This window comes from Phytophthora infestans, genomic scaffold, assembly GCF_000142945.1.
Source record: "Phytophthora infestans T30-4 supercont1.43 genomic scaffold, whole genome shotgun sequence".
NCBI lineage: Eukaryota > Oomycota > Peronosporomycetes > Peronosporales > Peronosporaceae > Phytophthora > Phytophthora infestans.
This window is the reverse complement of record NW_003303716.1, coordinates 1,213,446-1,237,385: the sequence shown is the minus strand read 5'-3', so window position 1 is coordinate 1,237,385 and position 23,940 is coordinate 1,213,446. Positions and strand designations below refer to the sequence as shown.

The window sequence follows — 23,940 nt, the reverse complement described above, 5'->3', positions numbered from 1 at the left end:
GGTGCGGGTTCAAGTTACAGCAGCTAGAAAACAGACGAGCACGCCGTCCGAGTTCAAACACGCCTGAGGGAGCGGGCGTCGTGTTCGGAGCCTTTTCATTCCTCTCTTTGGGTATATGGCGCTCACGTCTCGCAAGGAAGTCGCAACTCCAAAACTGGGACGTCGGTAGCAAAATATGGTGGCCGTCCTTTGACCGCGCCGCTTCAAAACTGCTCGGACGGTCGCGGCCCGCGACTCGCGGGTCTGACCAGACGCGGAGACACCAGATCTGCTCGAACAGTCGCAACTCGAGAGTCTCCTATGGGGCTGCATGCTGGTAAGCCGTGCATTCGGCTAAAGTACACGAGCTTGGTAGGCTATTTCCTGTGCGACAATGTTTAGTAAGGCTGACGACCCGAACGTGCCGATGGCCCCGACGCCTGCAATCGAAGGCGTGGACCACAACGGCCTCGTGGTGGGCAAGTGGAAGAACGGACTCTTCGGCAGCTGCTACATGAACTGTGTCCCTAATGGTATGTCATCAAAGATCTTGCTCGCTCTTATGACTCTAACCAGGCGTATACTCTAGCCATCACGCCGCTATTTTGTCCCGGTATCTCGATGGCGCAGATCTGCGCGCGTCTGGGTATCGCCAACTTCTTCGCGGTTCTCTTCTCCTATTTGTCAGTCGACGGCCTCGTCTTCGGTGCTGCAGTGACCAAAGTCGACGTGCTGAGTACACTCGCCGTGATCTTGGCGCGCTGGTAATGCTCTTCACGATTCGCATTCGATTCCGTATGCGGTACCTGTTTTCCATCCCTGGATCGTTGGTGGAGGACATCTTCTCGTCCGTCTTCTGTTGCTGCTGCGCCGTCGCACAAATGGCTGATCATTCGGAGTCGTTCGAGCCCAATACGTTTGCCATTCTACCGCGAGCAACATTGCCAGGTTACACCTTCGGATAAACTCTGAGAGGTCCGCAAAGAGTACTTGTGCGCAAACTCTGTATGTACCACAGCGACGGTAGTATCGCAGTGTACAGAATAGAAAAACGTGGAGGTTTCACATCAGCTTCGCTTTCGGCTTCTTAACCCCTTAGGACCCGTGGCCTGGACCGTACATGTTACGTGTAAAATCTTAACGTGGACCGTACAAGTTAGATAATATTGTACTTAGTTTTTGTATGCGCAAATACAAACTTCATGTCAACAAGGGGTAGGTAATTATCCACACTTCCTGCAGAATCGACATAAATATGCGCTTTAGAAAAGCCAAATTTTCAAAAGAAAGTACACAACAGATCAAACTTGGGCTCTCCCGGGATATGGCCCCACATTCAGATTAACCTAGATTCTAGTTCTAAGCTATTGCAAATAAAAGCAGCTAGATCTTCTGAGGTAGCACAAGGTCTGAGCCCCACATTCAGAGAATAAATTCACTTCGCCACGTTGAAGTAGAATACAAAACCTAATATTAAAAGATTTCCCCCCCCACATACAAGGAGTTAGGCGGGAAAATAACAGAGAGAGTTTTGGCGCGCCAAAACTCTATCACTTTCAAACTTCCTAGACCGCGGCAGCCCAGACCCCAGCTCCACCATGCCAACCCAGCGCACCGCCACCTCAGCCGCCATTGGTGCCTGCCCACGTCTACCCCGTCCGGTAGACGTCGAGGCTGCCCGTGGGCTGAAGAACACCACGTTCGACGGAGTGATTGACATTACATCAAGCGCTTCGTCGACCGTGGCCTGGGCCATGTCGGTCCATTTGCTAGCGCCGTCACTGCTGTGCCCGAAGTGCACCACGTCCATGCGGCTAGACGTGGGGCACGAGCGGTGGCGGTGCTCGCGCGCCGCGTGCAGGACGGAGCGGAGCATCCGCACCAACTCCTTTTATACCATTTACTTATTTTTCACTATACTAACGTATCTAAAAGATTGTAGCACTACCATCATGAGCGACCAGTTCACCTCGTACGTGTCGGTGAATGGCAAGCACACACTGGCCAACAACCGACACCCACGAGGTATGAACTACAAACACATGTGGGTCAACCACAGCAAGACGTACGTGGACCCTATCATAGGCGCCCACACTAACCGTGTCGAGGGCGCCTGGGAAATCCGCATTAAGCAGCATGTGAAGGTTCGTATACATTTTATACCAATACGTATATACGTATACAATTATACTTACCAGAGTATTTGAGACAGGCAATGCGCGGTATGAAGAAGGAGCTGCTGCCCATGTACTTGGACGAGTACATGTGGCGCAACTGGTTTGCTTCGCCGAAGGCGAATGCAACAGAAGTCTTGCACGCTCTGATCAAGGGCATCGTCAAGTACTACTACTAGACGACGGTGTTAAGGTTATAATACAACTGTAGGTTAACCTAAATTTCTTTTTGTTTTTAATTTGAATGTGGGGCCATATCCGGGGAGAGCCCAAACTTGCAAATTGCATATGTATTACGAAAGGAAAAGACTGGTCGCCACTCAATTTTCTCTCATTTGAAGATTCGCCGCGAAGCACGCAGAACTCACGCCGTCGCCGGTAATGGCGTTCCGGGCGAGGCGGCGGGAGCTCAAGAAAGCTGGCTGGCACTCGAAGAAACCGGTAGGCCTGTCGGTGGGCTTCACTTATCTGAAGCCGAGCAAGACGAAGAAGGATATCCGGGGCGAGGACTATTTCGTCGGAGAGGAGGAGTTAATGACGTACCTGGACAAAATGGACATTGGTAGGCAAATGCAAGTGGTGTACATTTTTGATTTATTCTAACGCTGATGTGAATTAGCTGCACTAGAGGCAAAGAAGACAGCGAGGCGAGAAGGGTCTGCGAATGCACAGAGAGTTGCAGAGAAGCGCGCAGCAGAAGCCATGACGACCACAAACGACGGTAACTATCATGTATTCGACAAGTTTTGAGATTAACTAATCGTGTATGTTGGTATTATCATGTACAACAACAGCACTGCGAACACCGCCACCAGAGGTGCAGGCTCCACAAGAAGCGTCTGCAGTAGTTCTGGCATCGCCACACATGACCATATTTGATGCCACAGCTGGTTCGTGCACGTCATATTGCTGCTTGCCTTTGGTTCTGCTGGCCTGACCGTGAATATACTGTTGTAGATCCGTCACCTGAAAGGCAACGTAACCTTGCATCGGAGTTTGACGATATAGACAGCGGTAGTGAGCCATCGCATGACGCAGCAGAAGATGCCCAGGACTCAGAAGGTGATGATTTCACACCTGCAGTAAGCGCGGATGAAGAGTCAAACGGAGGCTCAGGAATTTGTGATGTCTCTACTGGAGGTTGGTCAAAGCTGTACATACACGTTTGAAAATTTATATAACTTGTACATTCAATGCTAGGTGTTCTTGCAGACGCTAATCTCGTCGAAGCTTCCGACGACCCCCGGGTGTTTGTAACCTTCGATTCTGATGCTGAAAACGACGATGGAGATGATGAGAGTGAGGATCATCTTGAGGATATTTCCGGGGCTGATATTCAATTACCCGGTCCTCCCCAGCTACGTTTTGACGGTGATTTGGTATCTGCTGTCGGTGGTATGGCGAATATCGCATCGGGCTCCTTGTCAGACACATTTCTGAAGATGATGGCGGACACAGGATGGTCCGACGTAGCGACCACAACACCATACGAATACTTGCAGCAACCGTATGAGCCTCGCCCTGCTACCGCTATGTATGATGACTATCCCAACCTGTACAGAGGAGCTTCAGGGCCCACCGACAAGGCAATTCGAGCTGCAGCTAATCCATCCGGTGCCTTCTTCTATTTCATGCAACCAGATCTCTGGGAATCTATCGCTGAGGAGACAAACACGTACTTCAGAGAGAATATTGACGAAAGAGTGGATGGTCTACATGCCAAACAAGTTGTTCGTGAGCGGAAGAATACTGGCTACAAATCAAAGAGCAAAGAAAAGCTACGGAACGAGTTGGAGAGTTTCGCGGACATTACGCCCCGAGAGCTTTGTGTATTTTTGGGTTTATTGATTGCAAGATCAATTGTTCCCAACAAGGAGAAATTGGCGCATCACTGGAGAACTACGGACGAGGGGGCAATTCCACGAGGGTGTTTTGGTTTTTTCATGACTCGAAATCGCTTCATGCATCTCTCGAGGAACCTTCATTTTAGCCGAAACGGGGACGAACGCGCTGCAACAGATAGGGCGTGGAAACTACGACCGGTTATTGACGCTCTGCAGAACCGCTTCGCAGCAGGATGCACGCCTCCATCAATCATGGCCTTCGATGAGGCTATGTTGCCTTCGAGATCAACGTTCAACCGGATGAGAGTGTACATGAAGGATAAGCCACACAAATGGGGAACGAAACTATTCATGCTGTGTTGTTCAGCGACTGCATATTGCATCCGGTATGTAGGACGTGCTCTTTGGCACGTCACTTTTTTTTGGTTGCTAAGTTGGCTTATCATGTACGGTACGAACTAATATTTTTACTATGATGTACGATACAGGTTTGAAGTTTATTGTGGCAAAAAGGAGAGGGCTGGAGGAACAAGGTCTACTGACTACAAGTCCGGCCCTGCAGCCGTCGTGCGCAACCTCCGCGCGGTATTTGGCCCCACGGCTCCTGCAGACGGTTCCATGCGCCTCGTTGTGACAGACCGGTTCTACACGGCAGTGCCGCTCTCGGTTCAGCTGCTTACCATGGGTTTCTACTCTATCGGCACTGTGCGTACCGACCGCTTGGGGCTCAGCACTAAGTTGATACCAAAAAAGCAGAAGGGTGACAAAAAGAAGCCGCCTCAGAAACCGAAGAACCGACCATCAAATATTGAGAGAGGCACGTACTCAGTGGCCAAAGCACTCCAAGTTCCTGACATGAAAGTTGTGCGTTGGTGGGATACACGATCGGTGCACATGCTAAGCACATGTGGAAGTGTTGCGATTGACCGAATAGTACGCCGTGAGAAGCTGACGGGTGAACAACAAGAAGTGGCCTGCCCCCATATTGTGAAGGATTACCAGACGTACATGGGAGGTGTCGACGTGCACGACCAGCTGCGTCTGCAAAGGTAAAGTGCATCAATATTGTACATCCAAGTTATGGATATATCTAATCGTGTATGATACATGTTGTAGATACTCGCTGCAGCTATGTATCAAGTACAAGAAATACTATAAGTCTCTATTTCTCGGACTCGTTGATCTTGCCATTATCAATGCCTTCATTGTCTACAACACCAGACAGACTAAGGCAAACAACCCGAAGCTGACTCACGTAAAGTTTTTGAAGCAACTACATCTAGAGTTGTGTCAGCTACGCGAGGAGGACTTGGTGACTTTGCACGACAACGCGTGCTTACAAGTGACACCAACCAAACCGATGCAGCGCACAAATTCTCGCCAAGCCGCACACCAACCTGTGCAAAATGACGAGTGGCGCAGTGGCAACAACCAGCAAGGGCGGAAGCGCCGTACGAGAGCGTGCAAGGTCTGCTCGCTCTTGAAGGGCACCGACAACGCGAAAGGTGGAGATTCGTCGGTATACTGTAGCGAGTGTAAGCTGCCCAACACGTCGAAGTGACCCATGGCTTGGCGGGTTTTCCTCTGTGAGAAGGTTCGTCACACGTACAACGGAGCTGCAATGTCTTGCTTCGACATCTGGCACAAGGCCTGGAGAAACGGAACGCTGCTCCCCAAGAAGGCAGTGAAGCGCACGATCCGCGCACGTACACCGGGACGTCGCGAATGCTCGAGCGAGGAAAATGATGAGGCTAAGAGTGTCCAGTCGTCCGGAGATGAAACCACGACGAGCGGCTTGCATCAGCCAAAGCGGGCTCGCCGCGCTCCGGATGCTGAGATGACTGACTGATCAAAGGCGTCGATCGTATTTTTTTACTTAGGTTTTGTATGCCCTCAATATTACGATATTGAACTTGACTGCATATGTTACATTGGTTTAGTTATGTACCAAGCTTGTTCAACCTATGTCCGCCTTACCAGTTCCTGTCACAAATGCAGGTACCGGTTTTTTAGTCTACTATACACGCTAATATGACTAAAGTGTATATAGCTCGTTTTCGGGCCTTCGACAAGATAAAGGTACAAGATAACAGGAGAGACAGTCTTCCAGGTTTAGGTTTTTAGTGCGGCTATGCACTATACATGTTAGCAAAACATGAAGGAATTTATATGGAAGCCCTTCCCCCCACATACACGTTTGAGAGACTAAGGATTCGGTTAAGTTTGCGCCGAAACAGCTCGGGTCTCAAGGGGTTAAGTTCGTATGATTGTTTCTTGCTCGCGCAGTTCGAAGAAGACAGATTTCAAGCAATCGCGCGAGTATCGAATCGATACTATCGATACGCCCCTACATATATCGTGTGAACAAGCAAAATAGCCAGAAGTGTGAATCATTAACAGTTGAATGAAGCCAGAGACAGTAAGTGGTCTGGCCTACGATGATAAAGTGTGGTGGTTTTCGAATCGGTGCTTCTACATTTACACCGAAGCTATAACGCATCGTACTCGAGTCAGAAACACAGTAAATAATACTGACTCACTGTACTTCATGTAGTCTCAGGTTACGGCTTTCTAGTACGCGTACTCTACATGAGAGCCTTGATCAACATGACCACCTCTCGATCGACTTGCTCACAGCATTCGCCAGAAACCAGCAGTGTCCAATTCACTGTCACCTCCGCATTATGAAGAGTCAGCAACCATCCAAGTCATCGACCACGTTTATCTACTCCAACAGACTTGAGTGTGGCGACGGTGTTGATCACAACGGCATCACTGTGAGCGACTGGAGCAATGGATTCTACAATTGCTGTGACGACATAATCCCCAACGGTACCGACACTGTACTTATGTCTTCGTAGTCTCTGCTCTTCTTACATTCGTCTTTGACGCCGACAGGTTTCATGGCATTCATTTGTCCCGTGATCACGGTGGCTCAGATCACTGTTCGCCTCGGGCTTGCCAATTACGCCTTTATCCTCGGAATGCATGTGGCATTGTATCTCTTGGGACTGGTAGCCGCAGCAGCAGGCAACCCCGTCTTGCTGCTCTTGTGTGTGGCGGCGGAGATCATAACGACTGTCAGTATCGCCTGCCTGCGTCTCAAAATGCGCCACCTATTTTCCATCCCAGGAAACGTCCTCCAAGACGCTGCTCTTGTGGTCTTGTGTAGCCCCTGCGCTATCGCTCAGCACATTGAAGCTTATCGCAGTGGAAAATGCATGTTCCGAGCTCGCAGTACACTACCAGGTTACGTCGACAGCTGAAAGAACGTACTACGTAGGATTATACTACTGTACTGTGCTTACTACGAATAACGTTAGTGCACCCTTAACTACAACAACACGACAGGCTTGGAGCACCTTTAAGCCACTTGGGCGCCCTTAACTGCAAGCGTTAGGGCGCCCTAAAGCCTTGGGCGCCCTTATCGCTAGGAATAAATAGCCGTATTTTTAAAAAAATTGATGCGAAGTATTACCATAAGCGTTATTGTCAATCTTGTCGGAGATGAAGAAACGCAATAGCACATAAGAAGAAGGAGACGAAAAGCACAAGTAGGAAAGGGAAAGTGATATATATATATATATTTATTGTTTAACAAAACCACGAATGGCTACAAGATTATTGTGGAAGCAGCATCTTACTAACCTCTTGGTCTGTCTTCTGCTTTTCCGTCAGATTTTTCTCACTGTGTGGCACCAGCTTCGTCGTGCACAGCAACAACCAGGCTAGTCTTAAGCTGCATCACGCTTACATAAGTTTCTGTCACCCGATGGTGTTCCGATGGGTGTTGCGCAAGTGTGCGTACACAATACCCAGGACCATTACTCCACAGCTCTTTAATCAGGTTGTGAGGGCTTGTCGATCCACTTCGCGATAATTTCCTTAGAAAAAGCTCTTTTGCACCGCAGGCACTGTGCCATTTCTCCAGTTATGGCAGCAAATGAAATGTCCATCATCTTCCAGTTCTTTTCAGTAGCACTCCTGGTGCAGCGGCTCATAGAAATACACCTTCGGTACATGTATTGTCGGAAACTGTTGTCGTGGTGGGGAATTGGAAAGTGAATTGATGAATTAGACTGAGTGCACTATGTTGAACTAGAGGAGCGTACGTTAACAGAAACGCGATCTCCACAATAATGACCCCCCCCGTGGTTCGAGCTTAAATTTATGGGCATAACCACAAAAGGTGTCTCTGATAACCGCTGTCTTGGTGGTTCAGGCCACCCAATAGCCAATGTCAACGAAGAAAATGCGATGCAGCCGTCCACACTTTTTGCAATCATTCTGATTCCGAAATCAATCACGGCGTCGTTCAGCGATCCGTTGCGTAGAACGCCAGAGACAACGTCAAAAAAATACGATGACCGTCGTGTTGATTCTGCATTTGCGACAGATTTCGTCGTGAAAGTGGCGCGTCTATTCAAAGACACGTGAGAAGGGAACTCATATACTTATAAAAATTTAGAGCTATACATAATAACGTTCTTCGTAGTAGTGTAACTTTACCTATCTCGTGGAGTATGGCTTCTAGCGCCTCACTTGATAGTCGAAGTGTCTTCGTCACTGCCATCGCTACCAGAGGAAGAACAAACGTCCAGCACAGTGACGCCGGGCGCGCCCTCGCTCTCGCCATCTTTTGCACTGGCGCCTGTACCAGTACTTAAGAGCTCGTACGTGGATTTTTAAATGATCACAACAAAACCACTGGCTATCAGACTCGGAATTATCTGAGAGTAACGGTACTTGATGGTAATTTATTTGAGAATATATTTCTCGTGGAATTTCTCACGAAACCTAAATTTTGTGAAAATATTGCTAGGGCGCCGAGCACCCTTATCGGTACTTTTTATGAAAAAAGTTAAGGGTGCACTAACGACTACGGCTTACTATATATAGGTATTAAAAAACCTTTAATTAAATTGCTCGGTATCCAATTTTCCAGGCAAGTTATACATGTTTATTAACGTGGCTAGCATGTAAATCAAGTACAGTACTGCACCCCGTTTTCGCGAGCAAATAAATCATATTTTGGCTTACAAAGTGTAGTTTATTTGGATTTAGGATCATCATATCCAGAAGTTTATCAAAGGCCCAAGGGCGCGAAAACGGGGTGCAGTACTGTAAATCCGTTTAAGCGAAACCCGAGCGAAGCGTTTTACCGTGATAAACAAGTATAATATAATTACTGTTATTAGAATACTAATTCAATTTCGGTTTTATTTGGGATACAGGGCAGTCGCCGCTAAGTAGAATCCCCAATACATGTGCTGTCGACAACGCATTTAACGTCGAAAATAAAAGCTCAAATTGTAATTTAAAAATGGTTTTTTGTTAAACTAGCTGATTCAAAGTCTTGAAATTAATTTTGAGCTCAACCCACTTTTTCAGTTGCAGGCAAATGTGATAGTGAGCCTGTTCAGTGCTGTACTGTGTTATAAGTATTGAATTTTGACATGTTTTGTAGAAGTTGCTCACGTCGAGTGCTAACTAAGCGCAGCGTTGGCGGCCTCTTTGACAAACAGCCAGACTAGCAACTGAAGCGAGGAAACGAGCTTCAAGATCAATACCGCTAAATCAAGAATCAATATTAATTTCCTTACAGCGTGATCTCTCACATGTAGCGTGTCGTACACGAGGAGAAAGGACCGTTAAACATGCAACCAGCAGCATCAACCGCCAAAACAACTTTGATCTCTCGTGTCTCAGCTACCAGCACGAGGATCGTCTTGTCTCCCATTGCATCAGGCTCCAACTGAGTGTCATCGTTGTACTATTGTGCAAAACAATACAGTCGCAAGGTTCAAGCTGTAGCATGCAGCTTCTGTTACTCCCACCTGGACCTGGAGTGCCGCTGAGATGTCATGAACGTTCAGCTCTTGACGGAGACGATGAAAACGCACAGATCCAAACGCCTTCATGAAGATATCAGCAACGTTACCCTCGATGAGGACGTACTGCACCTGGATCTTCTTCTTTGTCACAAACTCAGCGATTTTGCGACTCGTCTTAGCAAATCTCTTCATTCTCTGGTAATTTCCAGGCTCTTTGACCACAGTGATTGTACTTTGATTGTCAATGTGAAGGGTAGAACAGGGTGGAGCTGTACCACAAATCGCCTTCAGCAGCTTCCTTGGGATGTGTCTGTGGTCACCTTACCTTGTTGCTTGCTCTTATACATGACCATACAGCCATTGAGCTGCAACAGGTAGTCTGTAATTGAACGTCTTGTGTCAGGACAGTTGACATGAGCTGCATCACAATAAGCGTCAACACGTAGTGGTAGCACTAGTTCGTGACGACGATAACACCAATCCGTAGGTTCGTGTGGCTCGTAGATAACAAAGCACTCGCTTCGCAAATGCATAGTTCTCCTTTGTGTACGAACTGCTGTAGCAAGCCAAAGTTCGCACTATATTCGCTAGATCTGGCCGCGTATATGTCACTAGATACTGTAACGCTCCCACCAATTCTCGAAAAGGAATATTCGGGTTGGCCTTTTCCTCATCTTGTTCAATTGAAGGCATTAGCTCATTCTGCATTAATAACGACGCAACTAAACGCGCATCACTCATGCCAAAGCACTCCAGAGCTTGATTAATGTACGCTGTCTGCGAGATGCTTTGCATCTCGACTGGAACGTAGGGAACTTCCATAGCCAAGATTTGCTTCACTCGTCCAAGATTTTTCAACGCGAGTTTCTTACTGAGCTCGTCAATCACGTCTTCAATGCCTTCTTGCTTGCCAGCAATTATCAAATCGTCCACATAGACCGTGACGTGCACAGCTCGCCCATTCTGCTACCTTTGGTAGAGACCGACATCAAACGCGCACTGCGTGAAGTCGATCTTCTCCAAATGCTCGTGGAGAGTCTGGTACCATAAAGGCGAAGCTTGCTTAAGGCCGTATAGACCTTTCAACAGCTCACAAACTCTGCCGGTGTCTTCATCAAAATAGGCAGGTTGTTCCATGTAGATATCAACTCCTTCCAACACTCCATTGAGAAAGGCCTTCACAAAGTCCGCATGATAGCACTCGTGTCCTAGCATAAAAGCTTGGATCAGCAGCAAGCGTGCAGTCTCAATTCACACAGCTGGAGAAAATGTTTTTGAACAGTCGACTGCATACCTCTGCTCACATCCTTTCACTGCCAAACGGGCCTTAAGTCTATCCATCATACCCTTCTCATTTAATTTCGCGCGAAGTATCCAGGTTGACTTTAGAACATTGCAGGGACCTTTCGGTGGATCGACTAATCTTCATGTGCGTTCACTTTGTGCGCTTCTATCTCCAACTTCATTGCTTTTACCAATTTGTTCCGATGTGGAGATGTCATGGCATCTTCCACTGTCGCGGAATTGCCCATCAGAATTGCCATAGTTCCAAATGATGCCATGGCGTAGTCCTTCAGTCTTATTTTTGCTTGTCGTTTACGCTCTGATCGTCGCCATTTACGCCTACGGGTCGAACTTCGACGTGCCTGAGGAACCAAGAGGAGTGTGGTGTTGAAATTCTACGTGAACTCTAGTTACAATTGTAGTTAGGACGCTCCCACAACAATACGTCTGCTAGGATAGCAAACGATCGTTCGGGCGAATCTGAAGACCCCAGCTCTGCCTTTGCACTGGGACAGACTAAACCTTGTAAACTACTTATATATGCCAACCGGTACTGTATAAATAAGAACACACACAAGCAAAGCTAACAGGTGCTATGAATCCTCGTGGTCCCAACAGCGGAAGGGTACCAGACACGGGTAAGCCTTTTACAAGGGCACTGTGTGTTCGACACTCGGAAGGAAGAATAAAAGGGATGCAATACAAGCACTCTCAGTCGCGCAAATAGGCAACAATAAGCCATCACGTAAAGCCTCCCGATAAAAATCGGCCAATACACACAGTCTCTTGGCCTTGCCGGGTGAGCCCTTGCTACAGCGCTTCGAGCTCACCGACAGGCATAACACACTCAAACAAGCTCGACCAGACGATTACCTCGAGGCCGGACGTCGCTCTGTGGGCTTGAGTGGAAATTGTTCTGTATTTATGTTTGCCCTTTCGGACCTATTCCTAATAAGAAGTCCTAATCACGTATACAAATATTAACTGAACAATGATCCGTTATGAATCTTCTTGCACTCCAAGCGTCGTCTGCACCATCGCATGAACATCTTTAACAGCTCGTTCTCTATCCCAGACGGTGAACGTGCCTTCAAAGGGTCGCGGAGTCTTCCGCGAGCTCATCATAACAGCCACCGAGGGTTCGTACCGTAGATGGTCAGTTCTTGACCGCTGAATGCGTCCGGCCAGTCCACTATTAATAATAATGACAGTCTAGATTGAGTGAAATTTGGACCGTATCCAATATTCGCTGAGTGTTTGGTAGTGACGCCGTCGAGTCTCTTGCACCTTGGAGTCATCGTACATCACGTGACCGAGGGTTCGTCGCTTGAACATTTGGGTGGTGTCGCATCTTTGTCGTCGGGCGATTGTTTGCAACTCTGGAGAAATCACTACACCACATGAGCGTAGGTCTTGCGAGCTGTCCATGGTGTCAGTTGCTCGAGTGTAGGCAGGGTCACCCCGACAGCAACATCGGAGTCAGAAGCTTTGCTTTTTGACTTGCTTGTCCCTTCCACCGAATCTAACTCGTTCTCATTCATCTCTTCAACAGTGGGCCCAACCCCCACCGCACTCGGAGCTATTCCTTGTGGCAAAGTCACAGCTCTCACCGAACACGCAGCATCTTCTTTTGATGCAGCCTCCTCAGTTGCATCTCGTTCTTTCCCTCCTGACTCACCACTAGCGACGTCATTGGCATCGGACTGTACAGCCACTGAGGCTTTAGATCGTACTGATTGCTCTGCTACACACTCCACTGACAATGAAATGAACGGGATGTGAGGATAATAGTGTTACCTGCCCTTTATCAGCGCATTAATGTATGTGCGCTCGACTGCGACATCCTCGCGAAACTTGACATCACGCGTTTCAGCTAACTTTCCCGTCCTCAGATGCAACAGTCAAAATCCCTGGTTTGTCATGGGGAACCCAAGAAAAAGCGCTGGCTCAGCCTTACTGCGGTGCACGAGTTCATCGAGCCCAGACGTTCATGTCTGCTGAGGACCATTGGTACTTCCTTCACCGTTCCAAAGGCTGGTCCACCAAGGACTAGTCCACGACCGCCACTCTGACATAGAATGCAGTCGGGTGTCGCTATACCAGGTGACGTTCCGGCGGCGTATCAACGCCCCAGAGCTTATCAAACGTTCAAGGGGTACCGTACCCCCGTACACTGAGTGTCCACCGGCATCCCATCACTGACTTTTACCGGGTTAAGAGAATCACATCTCTCTGAGCTATATCCCGTGGCGCACATAACCTGCACACCCATAACGAAGGCTTAACGCTCTTCAGTAGGGCATACCGCCTCTACTGGTGGTCGGGGATTCTTCGTCCACCCTGCCGTGGTCTGTGCCACCGAATCTGGGGTCCACGGGATGTCTTTTCCCCGAGGACTGGCGAGGAACATACACACTGGCAGTGTCCATCTCCGTCGCATCCGTAGCAGCGGACCAAGCTCTCAATCGAGCTTAAGTTCATAAGTTCGGGCTCACTGTACACACCAGTATCATCGGGCTGCGTGACAGCAGGAGAAAAAGCATCATTGCTGCGATGCCCCGCCTCCTGGAGAACGCCATCCTCATCGTGGCGATGTTCCTCTTCCCGAGAAGTACCCACCTGCGTGTGGCTGTTCTTCTCTTAAAGGACGATTGGAATCGCCTCCTTCATAGTTGTCGCTTGCACCCGGAATAGCTGGGTGCGAGCAGGATCGACCTTCAGGCCGACCATGGAGACTGCTGTCTTGATGTCTTCGGGCAGAGAATTACCTGCAGAGATGCCACCAACATGCGCATCTCTTGCACGTACTCCTGCAGCTCATGTTTACCTTGCTTATGCGCGAGAAAGCATGAGCGCTGGCAGAACTTGCTGTTCGCAGGTAGGAAGCTCGAAGCTGCTCACACAGCTGAGCCCAGAATGCAAAGCATCCAGGAGATGTCGTCTCCCTGGTGTATGCTCAGTGCTTGACATGTCCACCAAGGTTGGACAGGACAAAAACCACCCGAAGAGGCTCGTCCGAGATGGGACCCACCGTCATGACGATTTCCACCCCGCGGACCCGGAAGTTAAGGCTATCTCCTCCTTCGCCTCAAACGCAGGACCTCCAGTTTTGTCGGCTTAGGCCTGTTTGCCCTCCAAGCTCCCACGGACGTGAGCAATGAGACAACGCTCGTAGGTCTCATACACAGCCACGCGTTTATGTTGCTCGGCAGGCGTCGCCACCGTCCAGCTGCGAAGGACATCTTGTATAAAGATGCCTCCCATCTTCCGAACAGACTTGTACTGTGAGTCATTCAAGCGATGAAGCTCACTTCGGTCCATCGTGGCTCAAACGTAGAGCGCACAGAGGATTCAGGTAGTTCAATCTACTCACGAAGGACTACGAGTGCTACCAAGTGTGACTGGGTCATACAGCACCTTGCACAGAGGAAGTGCTTAATGGTATTTACTACCCGAGTGAACGTTGGCCCACGTGTTCTCGGCCTCAGTAGGAACGGTTTGCTACTTTAATAGTACATTTAAGACTGATGTCTTTATAAGCAAGCTTAGCTTGGGCTCCATACAAACTAAAAGTCACCTATAGTGGAGCTATGAAGTTATGCCCTGACTGGCTCCTAGAGCACCTGTTACTGTGTGGTAGCCTACCACTGGTAGGTGTCCACAAGAGTGATGGGTCACTCTCTTCAAAACCTGGGGTACACTGGATTGTAATAATACATCCTCATACAGTATTTCTGATACACGCTGGTGACGTCCAGTACGAGCGAAAAACTGTACTACCTCGGCCCTGACCATACAGCAACCCGTTGGCAAGGTACTAAGTTGGTACTACATGTACCAACCCAGTGAAATGTGGTGGTCGTTTATCGGCAGCTACATGTATTGGGACTATGATCCATTATTATGGTACATCCCGCGTTAGGAAATTTCTAACTATGGGATTGTCAACCTGTTCAGTGTCTTGCTAATCTAATTTTGGCAAAAGGGGGCGATCTTGTCAAATCCGAGAAGCTACCACAAAAAGAATCAGACTGGAGCTCTACCAATACCTACACAAACTCGATTTTTGCGTCTGACAAAGCCGTGACGTATTTATTGTCACAAATCGGTAGTAAAACGCTGAGGCGTTTTTCTCTCGTCTCCACAAAATGTGTCGACGCAAAATCGTTCGTACCTCATTTCTGGTACAGCTATCGGTATCCAGTCAAGCCCACTTCTAGTTTTGCTTTGGGACACAACAGCTCAAACAATGAGCCGCCGTACTGCTGGAAGAGGACGGGGCTTCACTACGCCTCAGGTTGAACGTACGTAATGCGTCACAAATAGGATCTCATGATTGACTTTAACGCTGCTTTCACTATTGCAGGCCTCTTATCTCTCGTCGAGCAGATTCTCCCTCTCGGATCGGCTCAATGGGATGATGTCCACTACGCATACAATCGGAACCTGCCTGCTGAGTGGCCGCAGCGCGACTCAGATTCGTTACGTCGCAAGTTCTACGCGTTGAAGAATGCTAAAAAGCCAACAGGTGAGTGAGGCCTGTGTGTGCTGTAATACCATCATTCATCTTTATACGTATACTATGCTATAGAGGAGATCCGTCGTGTCCCCCAGAGATTCGACGAGCGAAGCATGTCTTTAGAGAAATCGAGGGCAAGTGCAGTGTGTTGCAGCTAGATGATGACGAACAAGAAACCATTTCATCGGAGCCGCTTGCCACCGAGACCCAGAATCTCGCATCTGATTCGTGCCTAACAGCAGCCATTTCCGGAGGAGGCAGTATGAACCCCTACTTCGGCATCGATGCAGGTGAGATTGGTGGGAATGTTGAGGAAACATTCGACGAGCAAGAAGATGGAGCTAGCGCGGGCTCTGACGCCTCTCTTAGTGAACCGACTGCGAAGCCTAAATCGAGTACTGGAAAGGTAATTAAGCACATGATGATTTAATGTTTTGGTGGATTTCTTGTTTTTACTAATTGATAATACAATTGGCATGTGGTAGATCTCAAAGCTTCCGCACGCACCGGCAAAACACCAGTGGAATTAGCGCAAATGAGTAAGACGTTGAAACGACAGCGTGACGAGAACGTGACTATGTCACATACAGCAAAGACACGTCTGAAAATTGACGGCATGCTACAGCAGCTTACGCAGCCAAACACGGAGCTGCCGCAGATGCTCTTTGCCATGGAAGAGCGTGCCCATCAACGCGAACTTCAATATCGTCAGGAAAAGGAGGCCCTTGAAGAAAAACGTGAAGCTGAGCGACTTCGTGCTCAAGAGGCACGAGAGATTCGTGAGATCGAGCGTGCCGAACGCGAATCGCAACGTCACGAAATGCTCATGACTATGCTTGCTGCTGTAATTGGTAAGAAGTAGATTGGACTACACAGAATTACTCTACAGCGAATAGAGATGCAAACTGAAGCCGAGCAAGTGTTTTTTTTATATTGAAAGACTGAACGAATCTGACTAATGCCAGTACGGCGCACGCGAAAGTTATAAAGCCTGTAAATGCTGTCCAGACGGATTTGTCTTTTGTCTGCATTGTATGAAAGCGGAAGTAGAAGCCGGCGATAGCATTTTGAAGCCGACCCCATTCCCCATTCAGCAGCTTGGCGAAGTGATGTAATGGCTTTGTGTAGAGCCATTAAAGCCAAGTGGCATTCGGGCGACGCACGCTCCAGGTCGCCGTCCTTTAGTGGGGTAATGATCTTCCCAACTGCCTCATTAACTACAGGAAAAGCAGAGTCAGCAGCGACACCAGTTCCAGGAACGGTAAACGCAGGGTTTGATAGCTTTGCTTGCAGCTGCCGGCTCGTTTCGCCGTCATTCCAGGAGCCTGGGCAATTATGACGGCCCCATACCAAGGTTCCGTCGACACCATAGCAGAGAGTACCGGTCACCAAAGTACTGTGCCAGTATAAAAGACTGAATACTAGCACCAGTTTGCAAATAGATATACATTGTACGTACCATTGTAGTGAGCGTTCTGAAGGTCCGCATTTGTAGGCTCTTGCACGCGATAATTCTTGCCATCGACGAGCCCCCAAATTACTTGGATTAGTGGCTCTCTAGCTTGCGTGAGTCTTGCCCACTCCACTTGTTGTTCCTTAGAGGGGAAGCGAATGCTGGCGTCGGGCAGAACCTTCAGACTCGCACACAGCGCGGCCTCTGCATTAGCTAGGACTCGAGATAGGGTAGCTAGAGGGACACCAAAAAGTTCGCACAGCGTCTTGTTCTCTACGGCTGCTGTATAGAAGTGCAATGTACAAGCTAACACAGCGTGCTTAAAAATGAACTTTGGGGGCCGCCCTGGCTTGCCCACGCCGCTTTTAACTACGTAATGCACGCTAAACACCTGTAGCAAGCAATCAAATGCCTCAGGATCAAGGGAGACAACTGATATGAAGCTCCCACGATCTCGACTAGCATACAACGTGTGCCAGGGTGATTTAGCAGGATAAATTAGCGCTGCAACTGTTAGAACATTACGATCAAAAGAGTACATACGACGCAGCCGTAGAATTAACATCACCTGCTTCTTTAAACGCGCATTCCGGTGCTCGCTCGCTAGCACAAGTCGCTGGCGTACATGTACCCATAACGTTAAAAGTGTTGATTTTGGTATGATAGCAGACATATCACAAATTCGACATATATTTCAACACATTTCGCTTTTAAATTTGTGTTTGTGATTGCATTTGTGTAGGTTTTGGTAGAGTTCCAATGTATCCATCTTCTCCCGTGGGCATACACACTTCCGTCGTCTTCATTCTCGGCTCTCAGCAAACCCCTATCACCACCATCGACAGTAATGGTGCTACTAGCAGCACTCTCTCTCTCTTCACCGGACGAGCTGTTACTAATGCTCATGTCCGAGCTAGAGTCTGCAGCGTCAACACCTGTGTCTCCTTCCGCATCACCAACTTCTCGGGCGAGATCAGATCGTGTCTAAGCAGCTATCCCCACTTCGCGACGTATTGAGCGCGCTGAGACGGTCTCTACAATACCTGAGTCCCACTGAACCTTGTACGAGCGCATACGAGACTCCTTGTTTACCATAAGTACGACCCCACGCCGCTCAGCGAGCTGCTAAGACTTGCCCTCTACGCGATCTCCTGGAGTAAGTGGCGGCTGCATTACGTGTCCGTTTGCTCTGTTTCGAATGACGGAAACAAAAGCTGCCCTTCGGCTATCAAAAGAATCAATCGCAGGGCTCAAATGAATAGCCAGTTAATGACGTACGAGCTGAAAACTCTGACCAACCGGTGGGACAATTGTCCTACCGTAGTACGATTTGAGAGCTAAGGTTAAGAGATCGATTAAAACTGAAATTTTTGTTCGTTTGTCTAATATCGTGTTCTCGAGGGCAGGAATGGGTATCATGAGAATTCTATCACTCTCCTAAATCTAAACCCAGACCTTCCTGGCATTAACTCGATAAGGCCGAGCGAGGTTTAGCCATGCTTGATCCTGGGCTCAAGCCCGCGTGCTTCGCACGCGGATCTTAAACCACAGGCATGGATTCATGAGTCTGCTTTCACCTTTCACCCTGTGACGGGGTCACACAGCACCTTGCGCTAGAGAAAGCTAGCTTCCGAGAGTATACAAACTCTCAGTGAACGGCAGCTCACAGGTCCCCTCTTTAATTAAAGCGAGCGAAGTGACCTAAATAAGGTAGATTGTAAACTGAGTATATTTATAGGTAGGTTAAGTTTAGGTTTAATACAAACTATTAGTTACCTATAGAAATGCAATGTCATTTAACCATTGGTTGGCTTTGAACGACCTTGGTACCTTGTACCAAATATCCCGGATATCATACTCCTGAAGTTTGAAGTGTCACACTTCATGTAACCAGGGTACACTTAGGGCTACGTACCCCGTTACACACCCCTCCTCCCTATTTCGTACTTAATGGGGGAAAACCCGTCGGCTTACAAATCCCAAGTAGCTCATACTGTGGTAATAGTCCCTCTCAAAAGACAAGAGCAAGAATATATATTTTAGATATATGCATGCAAATACGTTGGTGGTCAGCATTAATCGCGCCTGACCACCAACCACAATTTATTTCGGTTCATGCGCTTGCTACTCGACTCCGAGGGTTCTTACAGAATTGATTTTACAGATTAATGAAAATGTGTATTATCGCGGTCGCATAGCGTCGTTTACTACTGTAGTAGATTCTAGAAGTCGGTGGTTCTTCAAATGTAGTACACACGCCATCGATCAGCTCGCTCTCAATCTCATGCGGAATATGCTCTACAAGCTTCACCCAGAGGGCAATGCTACTGTCCATATGCTCTGGTTCTCGTACTTCAGCACTGATAAAGGTGTTCGGCTTCCTTTTCCTGGCTGCTACTGCAGCGTTTGCCCCGGCCAAAGCGCTAACAACCGATCTCCCATCGTCTCCGACTGCCTCGGAGCAGAAGACATGGGAAGCTTTCGTGGACTACGCTCTGGACTATGAGAAGAGCTATCGCAACGACGCCAACGACCACGACGTGGTGCAGCTGCGTTTCCGAGCCTTCGCGACCAATTTGGAGCGCATCCAGACGCACAACGAGGCCTACGGTACAGCTTCACGCTGGGAATTAACGATCTCGCAGATGGCGGACGCCGAGTACTAGCAGCTTCTAAGCTACCGTAGACTCCAAGTCCTCGAGTGCATCTGAGACGTTCGTTAAACCTGAGAACGTTGAAGATCTACCAGCGACTTGGGACTGGCATGAGCATAGCACTGCCACACCCGTAAAGAACCAAGGGCAGTGCGGCTCGTGCTGGGCCTTCTCGGCCGTTGCGGCCATGGAATGTGCCTACGCTCTGAGCACTGGCACGTTGGAGTCGCTCTCGGAGCAAGAGCTCGTGGACTGCACTCTTAACGGCATCGATACCTGCAACCATGGAGGAGAGATGAGTGAGGGATACGAAGAGATCATTATCAACCACAAGGGCAAGATTGACCGCGAGGAGGATTATGGGTACACGGCCGAGTCTAAGGGCGTGTGCAACGCCAAGGACGATAAGGCTATTGGCCACTTTACCTCGTACGCCAATGTGACGTCCGACGATGAAGCTGCGCTACAGGCGGCCATTGCCACAAAGGGTGTGCAGGCCGTGGCCATTGACGACAGTAGCTTCACGTTCCAACTGTACCGCCACGGAGTGTACAGCTGGCCGCTGTGCGGCAACGCCCCCGACGCGTTGGACCACGGCGTGGCTGCAGCTGGCTATGGCGTCTACAAGAAGAAGGACTATTGGCTCGTTAAGAACTCGTGGGGCAACTCGTGGGGCATGAAGGGCTACATCATGATGAGCCGCAACAAAGACAACCAGTGCGGCATCGCCACAGATGCCACGTACCCGATTATGACAAAGGAGGAAGTCGTCGAGGACCGTCCTATAGTTCTGGAGACGACGAAGCTGGCCAGCATCATGTAAGGCGAATGCTATGTGCCTGCACAAGTGCACTTATGAATTGATAGCCGGTGGTGGCTGCTTTTACGAATACTCAAAAATTAAATCACAAAATGAATACGGTGTTGGCATTGCCATGTTGCTAGCTTTGCTGTTGCTCCAAAAGGACAGAACATGCCAAACACATGTATTTACTGTTTCAGCACACAGCAAATCATTTCACTTGACTTATGTACACGTTTGACCTTCTGAGTGTCGCAATAAGACATAATCGACGATTAGAGGTCACAGCAGAATAGAGACCAGCCGCGCTTCGCTCGGCGCCCCAGAGCTCGCAATATGAAGATAGAATGTTCTGGAAAGTGTAGTGCTCGGCTCGCTGGTGAGCTCAGCGCTGGGCCCGCCTCCACAAATATCGCGCGAGCCCGCTTCGCGGGCTCTCCGCGCGGGTTTGCTGCGGCTACGCGCCTCGCACCCGCTCTCCTTAGATGGCGCCGCGGCTATGGCACCCACGTCGCCCAGCCCGTGTGTGTTATCCCAGCGATGGACGTGTGTTTCTCCTATTTTCTCCTCCAAAAGCAAGTTGCTTGTCGTTTTCCCAGGAAAAGGCACCATGCCCTAACCGCTAAAAACGCTAAGCAGCATCTTAAAAATGCCGCTCCGCGCTCAGTGAATTTATTAACCGTAAATAAACTATTTCAGTCTCTATAAATGATTTAAAATTTCAACTGTATGTTTTAAGCCATTTTTAGCTCAGTGAATGCCCAAATTATATCTTACAAACAGCAAGTTTGAATTCTGAATATCGCTCTGACTTCAAGCGTCAAGTCCAGATTTGAACCTTAGACCCTCTACTGCAAGTCGGGAATAGCAAAAACACGCACCCTCTCTGAGATACAGCAAGGCAAGCGGAAAGTTAGAAGGCTAGCTGTAGCGAACTATTCTATCGCAAAATGGGATTCTCAACGGCAAAGGATTTCTAGCGCTGTTCCCAACTTCAAGGCGCGTCACATGGACCACTGACGTCGCCATTCTTGAACAGCCACAAGGAATGACGTATCGCTCCTTTCCCCACGCAAGCCTGTGACGCGGCGGCCTAAACCGTGCATTTATTGGCTCCATTGGCCACCACTGATTTGCATTAATATTTTTCAAGCTTTTAATTGGACCAAATTACCCGTTTCGAAAAGAGACGGGACGATGAATGACGTCGTCATGTCTCTATGTATATGAAATACTCACTTTTCGAATGAACGAGTGGAGCAGTTTCCTCTCCACATCCAGCTCAACTGCTGTACATTCCGTATTCTACTGCCCGTGCAATATTTAACTCGACTCTGATGTCGACAATCATTTGTGAATCTCTTAAACGGATTGTGATCAGTCACTACATGATCCTGCTCGCAATCAGTGGTAACTTCTATGGGATGGGTCATGCTCATGAATGACACCAGCTCTTTGTGGTGCGACAATCCTTACGTGGTATCTTCACTGGAGACTGTGCACTCTAAAATCATGACTTTTGATCTAAGAATTTTTTTGTGTCAAATATTACCTACAGTACTTTGATTGATTGTTCTAATGCCAGATTGAATGTGACAATTGCATTCACGTATTCGCTTTCACTGCATTGTAGAACATTTCCATCGTAATTTGGCGCAATCTAGCACCAAGGTAATATGTAGAACTTGCCGATTTGTGTACAACTCTTTTTTGCTAGGTGGGTATTGCAGTTTCTGGAGTTGAAGTGGGTGATATTGAGTGCAAATCATAGCGTAGAAAGCCAACGAAGGCAAGCGGATGAATTCGTGGACATGATTGTGGCCGCAGCAAACCTGTGCGAATTTTGCGAAGGTGGGGCCCGTTGCCGAGCTTTATTAATAAAGCGAACCGTGCACGGCACTGTGCAGTGGACAGTGCAGTGCACTCTCGATGTGAGAGAATCTGTTTATTACAGCCGGTGAATGTCGCAAAGGCACAGACTGTGCCTTTGCGACATGCACCGGGGCAAAACCTAAAATCTCTATCACATCAGTCTTGCTATAAGCATCTACACTGTATCTTGGCTTTATAAAACAAAGACTCGACGCATGTTTTGCATACATGTATTAATCAAATTGGATGGAAAGGCCAACCAAGAAGAAATTAACAGGCCTATTCTAGGAGCTGTTGACACCAGTTTATACTGTGGCTTGCTTCCCATGTATTAATACCATCAGTCCTCACTTCGCAATTTGCTTTGCAGCTTCACCAACTCCACCAAGAAACACCTAGAATTCCTGGACCAATAATGCGTTTGAGCTATATCCTAGTGGCCGTTGTCTCAACTCTCTTTGCCCACCACGATACTGCCAGTGCTTCTACCGGGACCGACGTTTCACTAGCTGGTGTTTTGTCGCTGGGCTTGCTACACCTCGTCAGCGCTGACCAAAGTTTTACTGAGCCGCAGCGGTTGCTGAGCGGCAACCACAAGGTCGGCGAAGGTATTAAGGAAGAGAGAGGGTTCAAGGAAGTTGCCGAGGAGGCGATGGCAAAGTTTGTTGTCGACAAGGTGTATAGGACAAACTCTTTTTCGGCCCTCGAGAAACTAGAGAAAACGCTCAATTTGCCGGTGCTCGAAAAAGCTTTGGTATTGGCAGATGATAAAATGAAAGGGGCGTTCAAGTTCGCTGAGGAAGCGAAGATGAATCCTGCAGATATGGCCAAAATTGTGAAAGATTTCCCAGATTTCACGGATGCTGAGAAGATGAAGACAGTGCTAGAATACACCAACTACTTAAAGACAATGGGCAAATTGGACTAGGCTTAACAGAGTCTGTAGCAAGGTGCTGTCAATTAAGACTGAATTTAAGCTGCTCTTGTCAATTACCCATATAATGTTCTACTACGAAACAAGATGAACTGCAGCTCACAGGCGCCCTTGAATATGGCGCCACACATACGAGCACAAAAAATTGCTGGATTATGCTAGCTAACTCATATTAGCAGATACTATCAATATTTCCGCCACAGCTTATTAAAAGAAATTCAATCATTAACTAGAGAATATAGCTGGAGGGAAAAGCTCAATTCGGTGGAATATACTGTAAAGCATTTGAGGGAAGGCCAATCTGTATCGGTAGTGAAAAGGAAAACAAGTGGCGTGACTCTGTTCAATATTTTTTAGTTACACCGATTAAGCCAACGCGATTAAATACACAATTATTTCCGATATTATACGATTCATCATATCAAATGCGTGGTTACCTTTCCATTCATGCTACGCGAGCTAAGCGGGTAGCATCAACTCGGAACAAACGATCTGTCATTTAAATCTGTTGAAGAAAGGGGTTTGCTGAGATATCAGTGCAGGTGAGGAGAGCGAGAATATATGTAGGTAGATAATATTTTAATATTTAAA

General features: G+C 48.2%; 4 protein-coding genes across 4 annotated transcripts; all 4 read left to right on the top strand.

Moving 5' to 3' along the window:
• Positions 1–373: 373 nt before the first annotated feature.
• On the top strand, positions 374–944 carry PITG_16278 (uncharacterized protein; the record flags this gene model as incomplete). Its single annotated transcript, XM_002897622.1, has 3 exons — positions 374–512; positions 569–666; positions 717–944. 3 exons carry the CDS (start codon positions 374–376, stop codon positions 942–944), a joined length of 465 nt encoding a protein of 154 aa, XP_002897668.1.
• Positions 945–6,681: 5,737 nt separating this feature from the next.
• On the top strand, positions 6,682–8,903 carry PITG_16277 (uncharacterized protein; the record flags this gene model as incomplete). Its single annotated transcript, XM_002897621.1, has 5 exons — positions 6,682–6,829; positions 6,896–7,049; positions 7,715–7,797; positions 8,220–8,430; positions 8,897–8,903. The coding sequence occupies 5 exons, from the start codon at positions 6,682–6,684 to the stop codon at positions 8,901–8,903; spliced, it is 603 nt and encodes a 200-aa protein (XP_002897667.1).
• A 10,505-nt stretch (positions 8,904–19,408) lies between these two features.
• Positions 19,409–20,564, top strand: PITG_16276 (cysteine protease family C01A, putative; the record flags this gene model as incomplete). The annotated part of the gene is made up of 2 exons (XM_002897620.1): positions 19,409–19,697; positions 19,774–20,564. 2 exons carry the CDS (start codon positions 19,409–19,411, stop codon positions 20,562–20,564), a joined length of 1,080 nt encoding a protein of 359 aa, XP_002897666.1.
• Positions 20,565–22,830: 2,266 nt separating this feature from the next.
• PITG_16275 (secreted RxLR effector peptide protein, putative) lies at positions 22,831–23,343 on the top strand (the record flags this gene model as incomplete). Its single annotated transcript, XM_002897619.1, has 1 exon — positions 22,831–23,343. The coding sequence occupies one exon, from the start codon at positions 22,831–22,833 to the stop codon at positions 23,341–23,343; it is 513 nt and encodes a 170-aa protein (XP_002897665.1).
• Positions 23,344–23,940: the final 597 nt, after the last annotated feature.